Source organism: Anopheles merus, chromosome 2L, assembly GCF_017562075.2.
Source record: "Anopheles merus strain MAF chromosome 2L, AmerM5.1, whole genome shotgun sequence".
NCBI classification, from domain to species: Eukaryota; Metazoa; Arthropoda; class Insecta; order Diptera; family Culicidae; genus Anopheles; species Anopheles merus.
Genome location: NC_054083.1, coordinates 15,685,894 through 15,706,009, shown reverse-complemented (window position 1 = coordinate 15,706,009; position 20,116 = coordinate 15,685,894). Strand labels below are relative to the sequence as shown.

The following is a 20,116-nucleotide window of genomic DNA, read 5'->3' as shown; positions in this document are numbered from 1 at the left end:
CGTAAATCTGCATCTCTTACTGTCAATTACTGGTAGTGACTTCCCGTTTTGATGTGCTGTTTTAACAACTTGTCAATTAAGATTAGCAAATAAAAAGTGTAAATCGATCCCGCAGCGTAATCTAACACCGTATCAATTGTTTTGCCAATGCCGGGGGCGAAAGGTGAGCGACAACAATCGCCACCCGAAGAGAAGTGGTAGTGAAAACAAAAAAAAACGAAACGATGGGAAGTCGTTGTAAATGGAATTGATGGACATGTTCGCGTCACTTAGCGCCACGGTCAACGCACAGAGGTGTCATTTCGCGGCTGCGGACAAATGGTTGACAGGCGCTGGTGATAAATGTGATAAAAATAGAGGGAACATGTATCTGTAGACATAGGAGTCGGAGAGGTGTTTCCATTCATTCAGCTCTCTTCAATTCTCCCTCTGCATTTGAGCGTGGCGTGGCGCAAGAATTTAGTTTGTCTATTTAATTTGAAAGCAGGGCGTAAATAGATATTCGTCATCTACGTACCTTCAACGCGATAACACACACACACGTGCGCACAAAGTACGGGAACGTGTTGGGAGTGATTATTCAATATGGGGCTGTGTCATAATCGCGGAAGTATTATGCGGTGGTGAACTATGTTCGATGCTCACATTGATAACTAAATGACGCCAGACAGTAACGAAAAAAAGTTCTCGGGAATGGGTGGAACAGCAGACTGCCGTTGTGCAGAAGGGGTTTGTTTGCCAAACATACAACTAGCAACTAGCGATAATGTGTAGCTGTGTTGTTAGGGTTAAGTACAACAAATCACTATAAAAATCGACCAAACGCCGGTGAAAGTTTATTTCAGGCGTATTATCTCATGCTTCGGCCTAGTCATCCACGGAAGGCGGTGCGCTAGTCGTAGTAGAGAGTACGCCTTAATCACTAACGCACGGGCACTGTGATGACGCCAGTTTGACATTGGAATGAACTACCCCATCAGTTTGTAATGACCAGCGGTGGGGAGTGGGGGTTTACCTACTGCCTAATGAGTTTGTTGCCATTTAAACTCGCTCTCTCTCGCGATAAGGACCTCTGGATGGAGAGCACTGCCGTGACCGTACCATTGTTGATGAAAACATACTGAGCTATTGCACTTGAAAAAAATGCTTCAGGAAGCAAAATTTTGTTGTGAAAGCTCTAAAACCAAAACAATAATATTTTTTCCTAATGCACTGTGATCCAAAAAGATATGTTTTAAAAAAACAAATGCTGTTATAGAGATGTGTTTAAAACAATTCTTACACTACAAAACAAAACAAACAAAACACAATCGACTGGCAACAAACAAACAAAACAAAATCGACTGGCACAACTGTTAAAAGCTGTAGAATTGTGGATATTGTGCATATATTTAGTTCTTATTTCTAGTTAAATATGCATCAATTAATCCAAAATGCAATTCTGCCTCTACTTTAACTTCTCAGACATTGCAACAAAATGCTCTCCACCCATTTCACCTACAGTCTATGAATGAAGCGACCCTTTTCTCAGCCTCGATGGATAGATTAAACACATTTATGCCTATAATGACAGTCATCAACATTATCCATCTTTCGATCACGACTCAAAATCTATCGTACTCTACACATAATGACTAATGTTTTAATGCTTTCTCTTAATCTCTCTTTCCAGATATTCACCACGAACGTCTTCGTCTTCCGGATGAAAAACATCTAGTGTTGTTTACTCCAGGTCGAGAACTTCCAAAGACAAATCAACATATCACGTCGAGAACAACAAGTAGCACTGCGCGAAAGAACTGATCGGATCTCGTAACATATAAGCGAACGCTTATAAACCAACCGCACATGTGATCTACCAAACGAACATCGTGTCATCCACCTCCACTACCAGTTAACCGATTCCGGGCCGACGGATCGGATCCAAAAAGGGGTACCACGTCCTTACCCATGCAGGCGAGATCAATCAATCACTGTTGGATGGATTGACGAGAGCGGTCCGTCGCCGTACTCAGAAGGTGATAGATTAGCATCAGGAGAGCGGTTGTGACTCCGCTGTCAACAACCGTGAACCGAGTTCTGGTTTGGTAGTACTAGTAAAAGTGCACATTTTGGTGTATGTGTGCGTGTGAGCTTCCGGTTCAACTGCCCATTATCAACAACGAAAACAATACAACGAACGCGGCACACATCGCAGAGTGCAGAAGCTAGTTAGCTCACTGTCTTAACTAATGCCCACGAGCGCTTTCTAAGCGGGAGGACCTATACCGAAACACCACCAAACAGCACAAAACGACGGACAACTCAACCCCGCTACTACAATGAATTTACGATATCAGGAAACGTTTTGTATCATATTTTTACTATGCACCAGTATTACACTCGCAGAAGACTTTGACTTCGTGCCGGAGCAGAGCGACGATGTTGAGGTGAGTTGTCTTTGGTTCCTCCTTCTGGTCACTAACAGCTTAAGGCAAGGCAGTAAGGCAGCTTAAGAGCACAATTCAACTCTTCCCAAAAAGGCCCTCCAACGTATTCGGCGAAGTTTTGATGGTTCCAGAAATCAATTTACCGCTTGCTCGGACACAAGCGTGTGGGCATACCTTGCTTTCAAACATACTTTTCTTCGCCTATGGTTGTAGAAGGATTGGATTGCCTTGAGGAATGAACCTCTGGTAAAAGTTATGCTACCTTCCAGTCAATCCTTTTTGCCGCCTTTTCCGGGTCCCGGTTACAATCAGTTTACAGTACTGGCTCTGCCATTTCTTTACCTTGGCTTTCATTTTTTTTATTTTGCAGAAATGATAAAGTTTTTCCCCACCAATCTCTTCCTTCCTCTACCAATTTTCACTCATTATCTCCCGAGCCCCTTCTTGCGTTCGCGCTCCCGCACTGTTAACTTCCCATCGTCCCAACCGGTCGGCCTACAACAGCTTTCCGAAGAAAAGAGGCACACACAAAACTTAATTATCAAAATGCCAATCAAATGCGCCAAGGTGTCGGCTCCCTGCTGCTACTCCCTCTCTCCCATCCACGGCATCGCATTCCGGAAGCTTATCAAACTCTAAAAACACGAGAACGAGAATGCTAACGCAAGCATTCGCTGCCATTCTTCCACGACCACGAGGAAACACAAACATAGACCACCAGAAAACAATTTGTAAATCAATTAAATTCGCTTGACTTGGCGCAACGGGCAGCTTTGGCTGGGCTATCGAACGGCGCACCGGAACGGACGCTTGGGCTCGCCAAAGACGCGAGAGGTGCACGACGAAATGCGTGACTTCCGGGGGCGTGTGCACGCGCTTCATCTGAGCGAACGGGGGAACGGGCTCCCTTAGGGAGGGAACGGTGGTGGTTGGTGGCCCACTGATAAACGAGGGAAAATTTGATTTGCATAGCGATTTTGGACCCGGAATGCCGGAATCTTCCTGCCCTCTTGGTTGCTCAGATTTTACTTTTTTTTTTTTTGCTTCTAAGGCTCTGCTCACGTACCGTTAGGAGATTTCTTTTCCGCTTTCTTTTACGTTGCGGTCTTCGGACGCAATATGCATATGGTGCGGAATGGTTTATCATCTATTTTTCCTGCTGATTCGAGCTTGTTTTTTGTGGAATCTCAAAGCAGCAACCAAAAGCGTAAGAGGCAAGTGAGATCGCGAGATGGATATGAATGGAAAAATTATTCAAATCTATGCACGGTTTCGGGTCGGAATAGGCGAACTGCTTCTGGCGCCTTCTAACAGTTCGAATCAAATTAATTCTTCCCCATCGTGCTGATCGCTATCTAAATGGAGAAATGATTTTACACCTTGTAATAAAACGAACACACACACACACACACACACACACACATGTGGCACGGCATCGCGCTTCGATGTTGTTAACCGTGCTAATCATTTACCGAACTGTGTTCTTCTTCCGTGACTGCTGCTGGCTTTCCGTATCGTAGAATTAATGATTTAATTTGTTTTTATTTTCCGTATCTGTTTTTGTTATCATCTTTATCGCAATCATAAACGTGACCGGGTGCAGCCGATTGCCGCGGAACCTACAAAAGTAGATAGCCAACCGAAATTTTCGAAGGTAAGTGGTTAAATTTATTCCATAAACTTATGGTAGCATCTTGGTTGGAGACAATCATGAATGAAACATGATAGATATAGTTATGTGTTAGTAGATAAAACATATTTGCGTGATTGTATGAAACAATTTGTTCTTCATTTTCTCAAAATACTATGAACAATAATTGAAACTTATTTCTCAAAAATCATTCAAATAAATGAAATATTAGAATCAGTGTATTCTTCCCACACAGTAACATAATTATATGGTACCGTTTTGTAAAGCAGTTCGATGCAACTTAATATAGTTTTAATAGTCGCTGTCACCTACATTCAACACGACCCACAAACACAAACAAGACACAAGCCATCACTCACCGTCCTACAGTCATTTTCCGCGTTTGCCCATCATGCCCCTGCCCGTGTCAGCCATCGATCGGTCGGCGCCCCCGCGGGACAAAGATTCTACCCGCAAGACATGGCTCACGGCGCTCGAGATTGATCGATGGCCTGGCAGGGGATTTAATTTCGTCTGCTACACACGCAACGTGTCCAAAAGCCACGGCTTTATTTCTCACTCACCGAAGAGCCAAGTTCATCAATTAACTCGGTGTTTCAGCGCATTTCTAAACGTTTTTCTTTTTTTTGTTCTCCGTTCCCGCTCGTTACAGGCCGGTGTTCGCTGTCTGCCAACGGAAAGCACAATCCAACTTTCTCTGATACTCCGGGCGAAGAGCTGGAAACACGTCCAGACAAGCCTGAAGCAACGCACAATCAGTAAGCTGGCCGAATATTTCTTAGTCCCCGAGGTAAGTTGCTGGATTTCGATGGAATTTCAAACAGAACTGGGCTGCCACTAGAGTACCTGTCCCCCCCCCCTCGCTGGAAAATCGATAGCGTGGGAAAATGTTAAGAATTAAAGTTTTAGTTCTTGTAGCGGATAATGCTGTGGCTCAAATTTAAATCATTTTATAGCACATACACAAACCTGCCTGTTCGGTCGTTAACGCACCCGAAGTAGCTTAGACTTCATTATCACCGACGTAATGGAAATTGTTCATTTATCCAGATGCTTAATCTTATTATTACCTCACTCTTGCTTGACTGATCTGGCAGTGCTTTGCTCACTTCTTCGAATGGACGTATGATCCATTAACATTCTTCAAAGTCGTTCACTTTAGCTCCAAACTGAGCGGCGTTTCTCGATTCCTTGGAATCAATCCAACCGAAATGTTGTATCGGTTGCCCAAAGCAACGGGTAAAGCAGAACGCTCTGGCACCCGTTCCCACTGGTGCACAATCTGCCTATCAATCTAGCTAACGGCTCAGTTAGTTAGATGTGATAGGGCCATTACTTCCAAATGATGTCGTTACTGTCATCCGTCGAAACTGTACCACAACGGAAATCCCGAATCGCCGGACACTCTGCTCTGCAAATAGGAGGCCGTACGAAAGCTCTATGACGTGCCTTCCAAAAGATGCAATTTAAACCATTAGAGCAGGTCAACAGCGCTACCACAGTCTGCCTGCCTGCCAATGGATCGTAAATTACAAATTGCCGCATTCGGTGCATTTGGTGCAGTTTTTGACATGCTTGCACCTGCACCAGATGGTAAACTACTGTGACATGTCGCTGCAGAATACGACTTTGGGCATCAGGATGTCCGAAGGCTACCGGAGTGTAGCACCGGACGTTTAATGAAGGCCCTTTGATCCCTTTCGATGGTAATTAAATTGGATCTAGTTTTTTGAGTGTTTGCGTAATTGATTGTTAAATTTGGAGATGTTTGGAGCAGCGTTTGTAGAAACTGTAGTTGATGATTTTGGCAGGGCGGTTTTATCTATAATCTCTCTATTATGATAGTAAGAATTTTCACAAAAACAACTAAGCTATTTCTTTTTTAATACTTAGTGTAAAAATAAACAACTGTCACAAATTATACACATAACACAGTGCGTAAGCAGATATTCATTCACCTCACCAACAATGTGCAAAATAAAAACCGTCCATTTACTCGCAATAAAGCGTGCTGGACATTATCCGAGCACATCTCGTATCTCGTACCGGCATTAATTCCACGCTATGTAATACGCTTAATTACTAGCAATAATGTGTTCACACCATCGCGTTAAGCAAACGCAAACGACGTTCCTTTCTCTCGGTGACACAAATGATTTCGAGCTTCATAAAATCAACCAATAACAGAGTCAGCAAAAGCGATAGCTGCTGTTCAGCAGCAGCACTTTCTTTATTCTCGCCCCGCCGGAAACGAGTCAACAGAGGGTGGGGTTGACCCCCACCCGACAGACGGTCGGGCACGATGCTTCTTTTATGCTTGAACGATTAAACACCGAAACGAGCTCATTTGATCCGGATCCGGTGTCGTACGCTGTCCGATGTCTGTCTTCTGCTTGGCTGAGCGCACTCGCGCTGTCTCGCTGCTGGCCCAGATATCGTCCCCCGGAACAGCAATCTTGCATAGTTGCATGTAAAGCAGCCAAACCCAAATGGCAGTGTTGCCACAAGAAAGGGAAGAGGATGGCTGGAATGCGAATCAGTTTTCTTTTCCTAAACCCTCACCCACTTTGAACTATGCTGCCACACCCTTTCTTTGTAACTTTGTTCAATATGAGGTTGAGTTATTGGCGTACTTGTCGTTCAGTCGCTCCATTCTCTTCTACCCGCTGTCGATGCCTTAGCCTGAACGTTGTTTCCACTCCAGCCACTGCTAACGATGTGCAGTACCACGGTCGCTAGCGGATGGGTCGTTAAAATGCACGCGCATTATGTTATTGCATCGATTGTTCGTCAGAACACACGTACTCTTCCTAGCTTCGAACGAGCACAAAGCCATGCCGCTTCGTCTTATCTAGCAACAATTTTCCTAATGCTTTCTGGGATCTCTCCCGTCCGCAGGAATCGATCATTGTTCGAGATGCAACGAGTAACGACCTGCACAAGATGGTGGAAAAAGCCCTCCAGCACGGCAAGAAACCTTCGCGGACGGTTGGAAAATCGCTGGGTTGGATTGGATTTCCGGTAAGCGGGCGCTGCATTCTGGCATGCTTTTGCCTTCTCCTTTTGGTTTAGGTATTTAACTTACGCGCTAACTTCCCCATACCCTGTACAGGTTGGATGCGGCGAGAAGATGTCATCGAGTGCCAAGGAAACGGTGCGCAACGTGAACACGCAGCTGGCCGAGCTACGTGACCTTACCGGTATGGATTTTGGCTGGTGGATCATCTGGAAGGAGCAGACCGGTGGTGCGGTTGCAAGTGATAAGAGAATCAAGCGTGAGATGGATCCAGACGATGACTACTACGACTACGACGACGATGAAGCTGCAGAAGATGACGATGAAGGGTAAGTGCAGTTTTGGTTTTGCGAGTGAATGAATGCATCTCTAATACAAATACTCTTTTGAGTAAATTTAACTAATTCAAATAACAATAATCACATGTCTTGAAATGTATCTACGAAAAATATGAATCGACCGTATTTACGTCCTGTGATTATGTATAATATTGTTGAATTATTACTGTGAAATACATAGATCGACTGTAGTAAGTCAAGTAGCTAGCCTGTTATATATTCAGCATATATTCTCGTGTTGATGTATTGTTAGCAAACTGGATGAGGACTCTAATATTTACTCTACAATAAGTGAGCACAGCTGAATATCATGAAAAAATACAACAATAATACTTGATAACACTACAAACACAATTAAAACAGCCATCTACCTAACAATATTAATCCTTGAAAATTTTAAATTCAAATATCGTTATTCTTATTACAATTATGTTTCTATTCTTTCTATGGTTTATTCCTATTATCATAATGGATGAACCATTCCCAACAAATATTTGATAGAAATCAATCAATCGATCATTTGTCGATCAATTGCAATGACGCGTTTTTCGGTCAACTTTTCTGTTTGGTATTTTTTTCCTCTTTTCTCATTATTCGTGCGTGATTTTTGTTTCAATCTTCAGCGAAACGACGGAAGTTCCTCATGCCCACCGACACCATCACGGTTCCAGTGAGGTAAGTTTGCACGATAACCATCCTATTGCCCTTAGCATATACCATAGCAGTAATAACCTCGCACTAATGACGATGATACCCATTCCGATAATATCTAACACTTGTTTACAATGCTTCACCGTACCGCGTTATTCCCCGTTTTGTTCCGGTCCGCTCTAACAAACAACAACAACAACTACCACCACCGTCGTTCCCTGCTCGGAAATGGTATCCCCCTTTTTCCCCCCACTAAAAGCTCCAGCACGGAGAGGTGCCGTAAAATGCTCCATCTCCACTCTCCCAAATAGTCCATGCACTGTGAGGTCGAACATGTAAAAGAAACATATACACCTAAATGATGATCAAAATTCACCGCTCGACGCCACATTTCCTGTGGTGCGTTTAGCAAACTTGTTTCTCCCTTCATCAACCCATCACCACACCCCACCAGAAAGGGATCCAACTTTCATTCCAACGCGTACTTCGGACACCTCAAATGCAATTCCGTGCCGATCACGTCCAGTGCAAATAAATTGATAAATTTTCTCGTTCGCTGCGATCTCCTTTCACCTCCATCACCACCTCCCTAAACTCTGCCTCCTCACACACACTCCCACAGGCTCGTCATTCAGTAGAAAATAACTTTCCGACACCGATTTCTTTCTTTCCGCGGGAATTAGTTGTGAAACATTTTCCCGGACCGTTTTCCCATTCACCCTCCTATGGGGCGCTCCATCACGATGGTGGGTGGCCTCGCAATTACGCTTCTAATTGAGTCCATTACCGCGCGTTGCTAAACCACCATATTCAATTCAGGCGAGCGCGATTATATCCTTTTCCAACCGTTTCGGCCATAACCATTACCCAACCCTGTACAGAGTGCACCGTACCAATTGGACCATTTTCCCTTTTGCGCGTACTTTATGTACATCTCTCGATAGGGATCTTCCTTCCACTAACCCTTATCTATCGATTAGCGTTTGTTTTGATGTAAAGTTGCTCGCGATTCCCGTGTTTGCTAGATATCGTTGCCACACCTTTAGCGCTTGTTTGAATGGCAGTTGGGGGCTAATATTTAACAACCCCAAATATCAGTATACTAACAACCAGAGAGGCTCCCTGTTTATCCGTACACTAATTTGCAAATCGGAAATGCGTGTGTGAATATTACATTAAGTCCAACTATTAGTGCCTGATATTACCTATACATAGCTGTTCACATATACAAGTACACTCGTAGCCGAAGAGTACCGTTGCTACTACACCAAAATTCCACAAAACGATACATTAGAGGTCTGCAAACAAAGTTTTTGGGATGGTTTTCTTCTAGTGCACCCGTTTCTTCACTGTTTGTGTTGTGATTAGTTGTTCTGTTTGGTTTTGTTACATCGTAATCTGCTTACACTAATAGTGTTTATATTGATTTTTAACCCATCAGGTTTTGTTTTAAGTGTGTTTCTCGTTTTAAGCTGTTGATTCGTTTTCTAGCAATTAGCGTTCATTATTGTATCTTCCTTTTTATTTGTCCTTTCTTGCATTAGTATATTTTTCAATAACTTTAAACATTTATTCTACTAAATGACATCGGGTTTCCGAGAATTTTATCAGAAAAAACAATGAAAGAAAAGATACAAACAAAAGGGATCCGTGCTTCATGTTCCTTTTACGTTTGTCACAACCGTTTTTACTTCCGTTTATTGCAACCGTTTCGTTCCATTGCAATTTTTTACATTTTTCCGTTTCGTTGTTGTTATGGTTGCGTGTTACGTAGAACAAGTTTCTGCTCCTTCCTAGAGCTTTTCAAAACCTTTTTTCTTTCTCTTTGGTTGTTTTCTCTGCCACTCGATCATCTCGACCTTCCCGCCACGTGAACCACCTTACTTTGTCCCATCCGCTCAGCCGCTTTTAAACGGTTTCTCCCCATATCGTTTCCACACTGGCCATGCCTATTGCACAACGGAATAGAAGGCAAACTGAACAATCAACCAGTTGCTAACTTTTTTTTTTGTTTTTTGCTGCTCGATTAACGACAAACGGTCAATGTGACCAGGCTGTGCGGTGCGTCCTTTCTTCCCGAACCCATTCGACCGTTCGGTTGGCATTTGCGGAGCGCGATCGTTGTCGCTTTCTTTGCCATTTTGTTATTTATCACGCCGACGGCGCAACCTGCTGGACGGGGCCGTTTTGCAGTGGGTATTTTCTCGTTTTTTTTTATAATACCGCGAAAATGTCAGGAATTACACGCATACTAGTGCGGCCATGGGTCTTCAATTTATCAGAGTGCCGCTGTTGGAAAAGACTATGTTTCTATGATGAATTGTGCCATTTTCAAAACATGGGGATTTCACAAAGAGCATATTTTATTGTCTGCTATTGTGCCGTAATGATTATGAAGCCTTGTTGGCCATCAGCATCGTCAAAAGATTTGGCTTTTCTTCGGTGAACATATTTTTATTGCGGCATTCATATGAAATGGTCCGCACGATGCCCTTTTTAAGAAATAAATAGATGAATATAAAAAGCTCCTTTCGACATTTTTTGCTTGAAGTTATATGCAAATGTTATAAGCCATTTTTGCACCATTGTTAACACTGAAAAACTCCGGAATGCTTTATAAAAGCTCAAATAAAGTCATCTGGATTTCTTTATTTCCATTTCTCTTACTTAATCGTTTTAATATGGAAACCATCCACAAAAATGATATCATCCGACGAAGCACCAACCTGTGCGGAAATATATTTCAAGGACGGAAAGCAACGCAACGGTTCAGATAGAGTGTGAAAGAGAGCAAGAGAGACGCAAACAACACACAAACTTCGGGTTTTTTTGCATTGCACTGCATTGTTTGCGTGAGAGCGCGTAAAAGGATGAAATTAATTACATCCTTCCGTAGAATCGGGCGCAAGGGATGGAGGCGCCCAGCACCGTTCGCGTCTTGGTGTTTGTCGGTCGAGTGGCGGGACCCGCTGACAGGGCGCCATTATCGCTAATGGTAAATCAACTATTGGCCCAGCTATGCGTGACGATAGCAACATAAAGGTTTTGTTCGCCGGCTGAACTGTCGTTAATCCCTGGGTTTTCCCCGGAACTCCATTGCCAATCAATAAACGAGCACCACTAACGCAATCGTAATCGACACCGTAGTACTCCGGTTTGTCGGACAGAAGGCATGGCGGAACACGATACATCCCCTCCATCCACATTCTGTATTTTTTGTTATGTTACAGCTTCCCCAGCAACAAGCTGCCGCCGTATGCTGCCCTCCAACAAAATCCTTTTGTTTGCGTTTATTTTTTTTATTTTTTTTTTTACTTTCCAATTCCCAACAATCCTGAAAAGCGTGCACGTCCTGATAGTATTCACTTGCTATTTGAATTAATTTCCATACAAACTAGCAATCTCTTACTCTCTCCTCCCGTTCTCTGTCCATTCTTCTCTACAGCTCTGCCCTACTATTCAGCCCTGTTTTGTTTTACATCTTTCTATCTCGCTCTCGCTCTCTCTCTCTCCCAGTCAATCCCTCGCACTGCCTTTCTCTATATCTCTTTTTCTGTCTTTCCGTATCGCACAGCACAGCAGTGTCGCCTTGAGTCAAGTCTTCGCCCTCGGGATCACACCATTTTCCCTGCTCTGTTTGTTTGTCTGTGTCCGCCCGTGAAAAAACCCCTCAATTGTGCCCCTGTCACTTGTGCACAATTGCATAAAGTTTCACCAAACAAATGCCGGCCGTGCTTATCACAAAATACACCCACACTCACTCACACCCACTCATTGGTTTTTGCGTAAAAACAAAAAAAAGCTCCCAAGCAAAACGTCGTGTTGTGTTCTGCCGATGGTACAAACTGTTCAAGTGTGCGCTTTTGAAGCTTTTCTTGTATGCCAGAATGTGTGTTTGTGCGTGCGTTTGTGTGTAGTTGTGTGTGTGTGTTCGTGTGTCTGAGTATTGTTCTGTGTTGGTGGTTTGCAAGGAAACATCTTTCACCTTAACTGGAAGCTACTTGTGAGTGCGTTCGCTTGTGTTTTGCAGCAAATTCTTTGCTAACGGGTACAACACTGTGAAGTTCATCCTTACCATTTCCTGTACTCTCTCTCTCTCTCTCTCTCTCTCTACATAACATTTCTTTCCTTACATTATCTCTCTCTTTCTATTTCTTCTCTCTATTCCCATTTCTATCTTTGTGCTCTCACCCATCACTGTCTTCGTCTGCTGTACAATGTCGTTTCCCTTCTCGATGTTTTGTGTCCCTTCGGAAATCGATATTGCTCCCGACGCTTCGCACAAACCAAACCATTTCAAATCCGATCAAATTTTGGCAATTTCATGTCGATGCTTCGCGCACAGCAGTATAGCACCAAGGGTGAGCACCACAGCTCGCCAACACACCCCACTAACAAGCATACTACTAACAATCCCGACCATACGGTGGAAACGCACCATCATCAACAACATCACCATCAACAACAGCATCGCCATCATGCGAGTGCCGAGAAGCAGGCGGAACCATGGCCGCGTGGTGGTGCAGCGACCGGGGAGCACCGGAAGTCCCCGGTAATGGTATCGGTAACAGCGCCATCCATCACTGCCGCCACCACGCAACCATCGCAACCCAAGCGCAAGCACAACCACGGCCTGTACGATCAGGTGAAGGAACGGTCGGCAAAAAAGCAAGCCGCCGCACTGCTCGCCCACACGCACCAGTCGGATCGGGCCTTCCAGCCGGCGACCGAATCGTCGCACATGGCCGACCACCCCTTCACGCCGCCCGATTTGCGCGAGAGCGTGTCCCAGCTCGAGTCGACCATTAGCAAAACGATCGCCAACAACGAGCAGCTCAAAAAGGACGAAGAAACGCTGCTCGCCCGCAAGGCGAAGCACAAGCGCATCGATATCGAGCGTATCGTCGAGACGGAGCTGCTGCTGCCAGAAATCGAGCGGCTGCAGGATGAGGTGTTCCGGGACGATTACGTGATCGAAGATGTCGTGCGGGGGCCCAAGTTTTACGATTTCAGCACCCAGCCCCAGCTGGACAGGTTCGTACCGCTGGAGCCAGAGCCGGAGAAGCGACAACCGGCGACCAGCCCCACAACCACACTGCCGGCGAGTGTGAACAGATCGCCGACCACCGTAAAGCCACAGTACGTGACAGTTGAGAAGACCACCACACCCCCGATGCCCACTACCTCAAAGCAAGTTCCGGCTACCACGCCGAACAGTAAGCCCAGGACGAGCCCAACCCAAGCCGTCTCCACCTTAACCGTGCCGAGGCGACACACGGACGAATCATTGTTCACCACAAAGCTTCCACATCCGGCTATCACACCGGTGGTCAGCTCGATTGACGCCGACGAGGATGCACCGTCCCGATCGGACACTACAACAACGATCGGCACAATCAACCCAACCGCCCAATCCCGCCTCGTTCCACCGACCAAACTTGACCCGTCGACAACGACAACGACGACAACGTTGTCTTCCACTCCAGCAAGAAGTGCAGCAAAGACGACAACAATGACAACGATCACGGCAACCGCAACGTCCGCAAGAGCTAAAACGATTCCTACGGAGTTGATAGAGCTGCAAACTTCTCCGGCAACTATGCCAGTGACCACCACCACCACCACCACGGCCTCTACCACCAGTACCACCGTTTCCGAGGAGCCAACAAATCCCACAGCAACCACCACCACCACCACCACGCCGGCATCTTCCGCTTCCGCTACTAACACTCGCTCTACTAACCTTTTCGCTTCCGTTCCATTGGTGAAGGTAAGCTAACACTGCCATCAACACATCAACCTTATGGACAACCCCTGTGTCTAGGCTGGTGTGGGGACTAACCGCTAAAAAATATGCGGGGGGGGGAGGGAAATAAGGGCAACACTTCAGCGGGTTTGCGAGACGTGGATGGCTGAATCTTCTGTCAAAGGGTTTTGTGTTACATACTTTTCCGTTCTGTTTTTCCTCTTCGGTTTGACACATACAGAAACTACGACACAACTTACGTTTCCCTCGAATGAAATGGCTTCAGCAGGCTGCATTAGCTGCATATTTTTTGTTTTTAAAACTAAACCGTTAATAATTTATTGCAACTTATGTTAACCACTACCACACGGGTTGCCGCTAGTACTGGCTCTAGTGTGGCAATTTTGCTGGCTCGCTCGCACGTACCAAATCGATAAGTCAAACGTTCGATCCTTTTGGGCGAGCATCGGTTTGGCGAAAGGATGAGGTACAAAAACTTTCTGCTTCTGATGCTTGTCCAGTTCTACCGAAAACCTCCCTCCCTTTCTGCGAAAGTGCCATTCGCAGAAGAAACAGGTCATCAAAAATTTAAAACACGTTTCGGTCAAAGGAAGAAGACCGGTGAAAGATCGTAGGATCTTCCCTTAGCCTCTTTAGTGGTCGTCTCCTCTTGTGTGGCTATGGCTAATGGAAAACTCGTACCTCCCCTGCTCCTTGGGCCAAGCTTGGTCCTTTGCTTTGCGTTTCCCAGGAACGAAAGCCCGTAACGATACAAAAGTTTACCATTGAGGTGGAAACTTTAATTCCAACTTTTGCCGTTGGTAGAGTTGCAAAGTTCTTCAAGCTCCACCACCACCGACATGAGCAACATGAGATCCACTGTTTTCTTGGGATTTTAAAACTTTGTGTGCTGCGTGTTGCGCTGCGCCCCGCCGGCGGCCATTCGGTAAGATAAATTGTGCCATTGCATTGGCCATTGCTGATGAACTCGTCCGGCTGTGAGATAGCATTCGAGTTCCGGCGAATGTGCTGGAGTGTAATTTCACCGTAGCTGTAAGATTTCGGTTCATTACAATTAATTTACCATTGCGTTTTGTACGTTTTGCTTGGCGTTATGCAGAGAAGGGGGAGAAAATTTCCCTTTTTCTTGGTATTCTATTCCATTAAAATGTTTATTTCCCTCTTCATCCACCTAAAAGTAAACTCATTTTATCTAGTCTTTTCTTCCGTCAAAAAAGTCAAATGCAGTGTAGTTCCATTTATTGCAGTTCTGCTGCAGATTTTGTGCCTGCATTTTACGCTCTCTTTATCGCAAACTGATTGTAAACGTTTATCCATTTACGGTGGTACTGCAGAAGCTTAATTGTGTAGAAGTAATGCAAGGTCATAGACGGTGCTGAAGAAAACAAGATAACGAGATAGCTCGAGTAATTACAATTAAAATAGCCACCACATACTGCTTATACTACCGTCGTCATGGCTTCCTCGTCATAACAGTGATTCAGAAAGCAAAAAATAGATCCAAGTGATTATTATAGTATCACTTACACTTATCACAGTGTAACCTTCCTGCTGCGAAATTATATAAAAGTGAATCTCAATTTGAATTGATCTCAAATTTCATGATATCGTGTATTTAGAATTATTCATTAGTAATTATACCAATGTGTGCATCTGTTTGCGTCTATGCGTGCGTCCTCATGTGTGCGCGCGTGATTTTGTGTGTGTGTCTGTCTCTTTAGTGCGTTCGTATAATGTAATTATACTATCTCTTATATATTAAACGTTAGTCCAGTATAAACGCTTGTGAGTGTTTGTGTTTGTGTGTGTGTGCATTTCTCTTTGCTTCCCAATAGCTTCATATAGAAATTAGGCCCTTACCCTTTTTTGCATCAAGCATACGTGAACAACATTTGCCAACTCATTATATATTTTCCACTGCGATTAAGCTGCGTTCAAATAACTTTTATCAACGTTTTGTTTGCTCATTTACCCCCGTATAAGCTATCCCTCTCATTATGTGCGCTCTCTCTCTCTCTCGCTGTCGTAATAATTAAGGTTCGTTCACAAATTTGATTACATTACGCTGTTGCACAAATTAAAATTTTTCCACCAAAAACCGCGCAAAAAGCTCTTTTGCAAACGTCAATAAGCAACATTAAAACCATCAAACATCAAACAAGTCCAAACAAGCGCGTCCCCCTCCCAGCATCATACGCACTTAACTCATTTACATTTAAATTAAAAATGTGTGCGAATGCATGTCGAAGGTTGAAGGTGTTCATACGCGGTGGTAAATATGGTGGAAAAGTGATGGGGCAGTATGGGGCAATATTGAGGGTTTTGTGGTTATGATTAATCCTTGCCATGAGGATCAACGAATGACCAATTTCCGATTAAAGAGTGTGAGAGTGGGGCCTACACTCGGCAAAACGGGGCGGAAAATTGGAGGAAATGATACGAGCAAATTAAATACAAACACACATACGGAAAATTTTGCATTTTTTGTTTCGTATTTATTCAATGTAAATTTCATTAGGATCGAATTCTGTACCAATGCAATTAAATCATGTTTGAAGTGTGCAGCAGAATTTCCATAAGTTTATTTTTTCACGTTATTTATTTACTCTTTACCTTCCTGTGCCGGAAGTAAATAAAAATAAGTTGAATTTCGAACGACCATTAACCGGGTGGTTGCAAAGAAGGGCCTTTTAAATTAAATTAAACTCTATTCAAACACAGCACAGTGCACCGGACGCCGGGCTGCAGCAGACAAGCAACAGCAAAAAATTTGCACATTACCTTCACAATACTGCAAACAATTCATGGCCGCTGCCCCTTGTTCGATGCAGCGATAGAGTAACTGCTTTTATATTAGTACAATCGAAAACAAAATAATCGATCGATACATTCCGAAATTCCGATTCTCACGCCTCGTAACAGAATAATGTGCAGGTTTTTCCCGATTGCAGCGAATGCAAAAATGCATCCCCCTCTCTTCATGTATTGCCGTAACCGGATGGACGAAGTGCAAACCAAACAAAAATCGCCAAATTGCTGCACACCGTTTGGCATTCGAGGTGGGGGGAAAAAACAACAATTGCCTTTCAATGCGTGCGCACACATAGGTACGCGCTTACATACGCGATGGGTGTCGAAGCGCGACAAGTACGAGCCAAAATCCCGTACACACGTTTGTACGGGCTGCTTCCCGGCTGACTTCCACCGTGTGTCATTGTGTTTGCTTACAACAAATGCAGTTTTTGTTCGGTCGTCGCTTGATGTTCTGCCCGGCATATGAGGGATGCGAATGTGATGTATGGGTAGACATATTCATCGCTTGTCTTTGAACCAACACAGGCGTACGTGTGTCTGGTCTATTGTCATCCGCCAGTCACACCGGTTCGATGGCCGTAGTCGTTTGTTGGACGCTTGCTAAAACTTGCTTTTTGTACACATGCACAAGGAAATGGAAGGAAATGTTGACTCGCGAAACACATCTTACCAAGCCATGCTGGTGCAGACAGAAATAAACTGTACATGTTTGTTTAACGAGATCGTGTTTTTGCTTGTCTTTTACTTTTTTTTATGAAGCGATATGCAAGATGTATGTGTATGCAGTGCTGCAAAATGCCATGAGCATCACGAGATGTTCACCAACGAAAATAATGAACATATCCGTGGTTGCTTGATGCTCATTGCTGATACTCAATGAAAGTGCGTCATGGCATGCCGAACACGATATGCGAGTGCTTGAGTCAACCACGATACTCGGAATCACAAGCTGAGCTTAATGCCGTCACAAGCATAATCATGACTTTTTCTGATTATGAGCAGTGCTGCCAAATGCCACTGTTTCAGTCACCAACACTCATGACTGAAACACTTGGTGGACCATTCACATGCTCTGGTCACTCACTTGGCCACGGCATATTCTGTCGGTGATAATCACGACATTCTTAGAACATACTTGACGTGTGGTCCCAAGCTACAAAATGAGCATGCTTTCTCATTTTGATCATTTTGCTTCTTGGAACCACTCGCACGCACTGCATATCTCCCATGACTATCGTGATGATCACCGACAGAAAATGTCACGACCAAGTGACTGACCAAGAGTTTTTTTGCACACAATGCCACCTAGCATGTGATGGTTGCAACAACTATTTGAGTCTCACCTCTGATCATCACAGTAGAGCTCGTGACGCGGAAATTATTTTGTTTCAGGCGGAATTTCTCCTCACTATGTCAGTGACATTTTGCAGAACTAATCACTGTAAAAAAAGTCATGACACAGTGACTGACCAAGCGATTGTCGCAAAAATGTCACGAAACATGTATTGGTCACACCAATAGTTTTGAGTATCACCTCTGATTATCACAATTGAGTACGTGACGCTGACATGGATTTTGTTTCAGTCAGACTTATGACATTGACAGTTACATTTTGCCGCGCTGTGAGTAGCTCTTTGAACATCATTTGAAATTCGTTTTTTATAAATTATAAATAATTAATTTATAAATAATTTAAATAGCTCGATGAATTGATTAACTACAGTTAAACCAAAGGAAAAATAACTCGTTCCTTGAGTTTTTTCAAGCACTTTATAGACTTATGTCTTAGTTTCGTTCTAAAATTATTGCTTTCTTTTACTTTTTTGTTAGTAAAAGTTACAAATTGATTATCTCGTGTTATCATAATATGAGTCAAAATAGCCTCATGTTTTTATTTATATTAAATAATCAATAAAATTCAGAAAAAAATAATCCTGGTTCTACTTTTGATCGATACATTGAATATACCATTTTTGTCATTGCAATTGTGCACATGTTTAATATTTAACAAAATATTTTCCAAACTAAAGCGTAATGATAAGAGCATATTAAAACAGTAAACCACATTCAACCCAAATTCAAACAATACACAACTTTGTAGTTGCTTCTATTAATAACGACGATTGTTTTAAAGTATTTCTACAATCGCTAATTCAAACCCCAGAGCGCGGTATAACGTTGGTCTTTAAAACAAACCACCATCCTCCCAGGGCACCATAACCAAGTCTCGCCACTGTTCCACCATCAATCAAGCAACGATTAATACGGACAAAGCTTAAATGTGACACAAAAGGGAAGCACAGCCAAGCAACAAAAAAAAATAAAGCAAACAAAACCCCAACATAATCGTGTCAGCTCAAAAGATTCACCATCGGCGCAAATGGAGACGCCTGGTGATGGCTTGCCACCAGAGCAGACAACGGTGCCCAGCGTCAATCAGTGCGTGCCCGGCTTGTTACCGGGCAATGAATATTAATTGGCAACTTGCCACCATTGTGCGCTAGTAGCAGCACGGTCAAGCCAGCATGCCCGGGACATCACCGTAAGGCAGACCACCGTACAATCGTGCTGCTGCTGCTGGTGGTGCTGCTAATTTTCACACTCACGCTATGACGCGACCGGACCCCAATTGCGACTCAATAACCGTGTCACACCTGTCGCAAAGTCGCAAAGCAGCTTCCGGCTAGAGCAGGAAAAATCTAACAAAAAAAAATCGATGTTAACGGTCAAATTGATGCACAAAAAAATGGCTTCAAGCAGTAAATAGAGCCATGAGGGCGAGTGGGTATCAAACTTTTTCCCTTTATCTAACCACCTCCAGCGTGTTTTTTCGCTTCATGTTCGCTTTCTGTGTGCTTTTGTACCGTGTATGCTTGCGTGTATGTGAGTGAATGTGTGTGTGTGTGTGTGTGTGTGTGTGTGTGTGTGTGTGTGTGTATGGATGACTGTATGTGTGAATGTGTCTATTTCACGTTGGCTTTTGTTGTTTTTTTTTTATTTTATAAAGTTTATTTTGTCTTACCATGGTGTCCTTTCTTTCAGCCAGCGAAAGTTCGGTCCCTCAAGCTAGCTTTTACTGTTGGCGGCTAGCAATTTTCACCACTGCAAACAAGCGCCTCAGCACCTCTTTTCCCCACTGCTACCTTTTTAAACCGTAATTTCGCTCGCCTCGCTCTTGCACCGTGTCCTTGTTGTTCGCTAGTCCGTTAGAAGAAACCGCCGTTGTTCGCCTTTTTTGAATTTCCTTTTTGTTTTTCATTGTTTTCTTTTCGCTCTGCTTGTTTGTTTGGTGGTGTGTGCTGCTGCGTGGTTGAGTGTTTGACGTACACTTTTCCTCTTCATTATTTTTTCTGCCTCCCTTCACGCACTCCCATCCCAGCATTTGCACGCTTTTCTTGCTACCAGGCGCGCGACCGCCTCCCCAAACGCCCTTCATTCGCTGTACGAGAT

The 20,116-nt window shown here is 43.9% G+C and overlaps 1 protein-coding gene across 10 annotated transcripts in view; it reads left to right on the top strand.

The window, feature by feature from the left end:
• Positions 1-20,116, top strand: part of LOC121594384 — a 103,667-nt gene that overhangs the window by 70,867 nt on the left and 12,684 nt on the right. For 8 of the 10 annotated variants that reach the window (XM_041917578.1, XM_041917574.1, XM_041917582.1 and 5 more), the window contains exons 3-9: positions 1,673-2,429; positions 4,033-4,083; positions 4,733-4,870; positions 6,979-7,101; positions 7,193-7,425; positions 8,058-8,109; positions 12,431-13,855. In XM_041917578.1, the coding sequence (XP_041773512.1) occupies positions 2,322-2,429; positions 4,033-4,083; positions 4,733-4,870; positions 6,979-7,101; positions 7,193-7,425; positions 8,058-8,109; positions 12,431-13,855 (2,130 nt within the window). In that variant the 5' untranslated portion in view covers positions 1,673-2,321. The remainder of the gene's footprint in view (positions 1-1,672; positions 2,430-4,032; positions 4,084-4,732; positions 4,871-6,978; positions 7,102-7,192; positions 7,426-8,057; positions 8,110-12,430; positions 13,856-20,116) is intronic. The other 2 variants (XM_041917579.1, XM_041917583.1) reach the window with 2 other exon arrangements.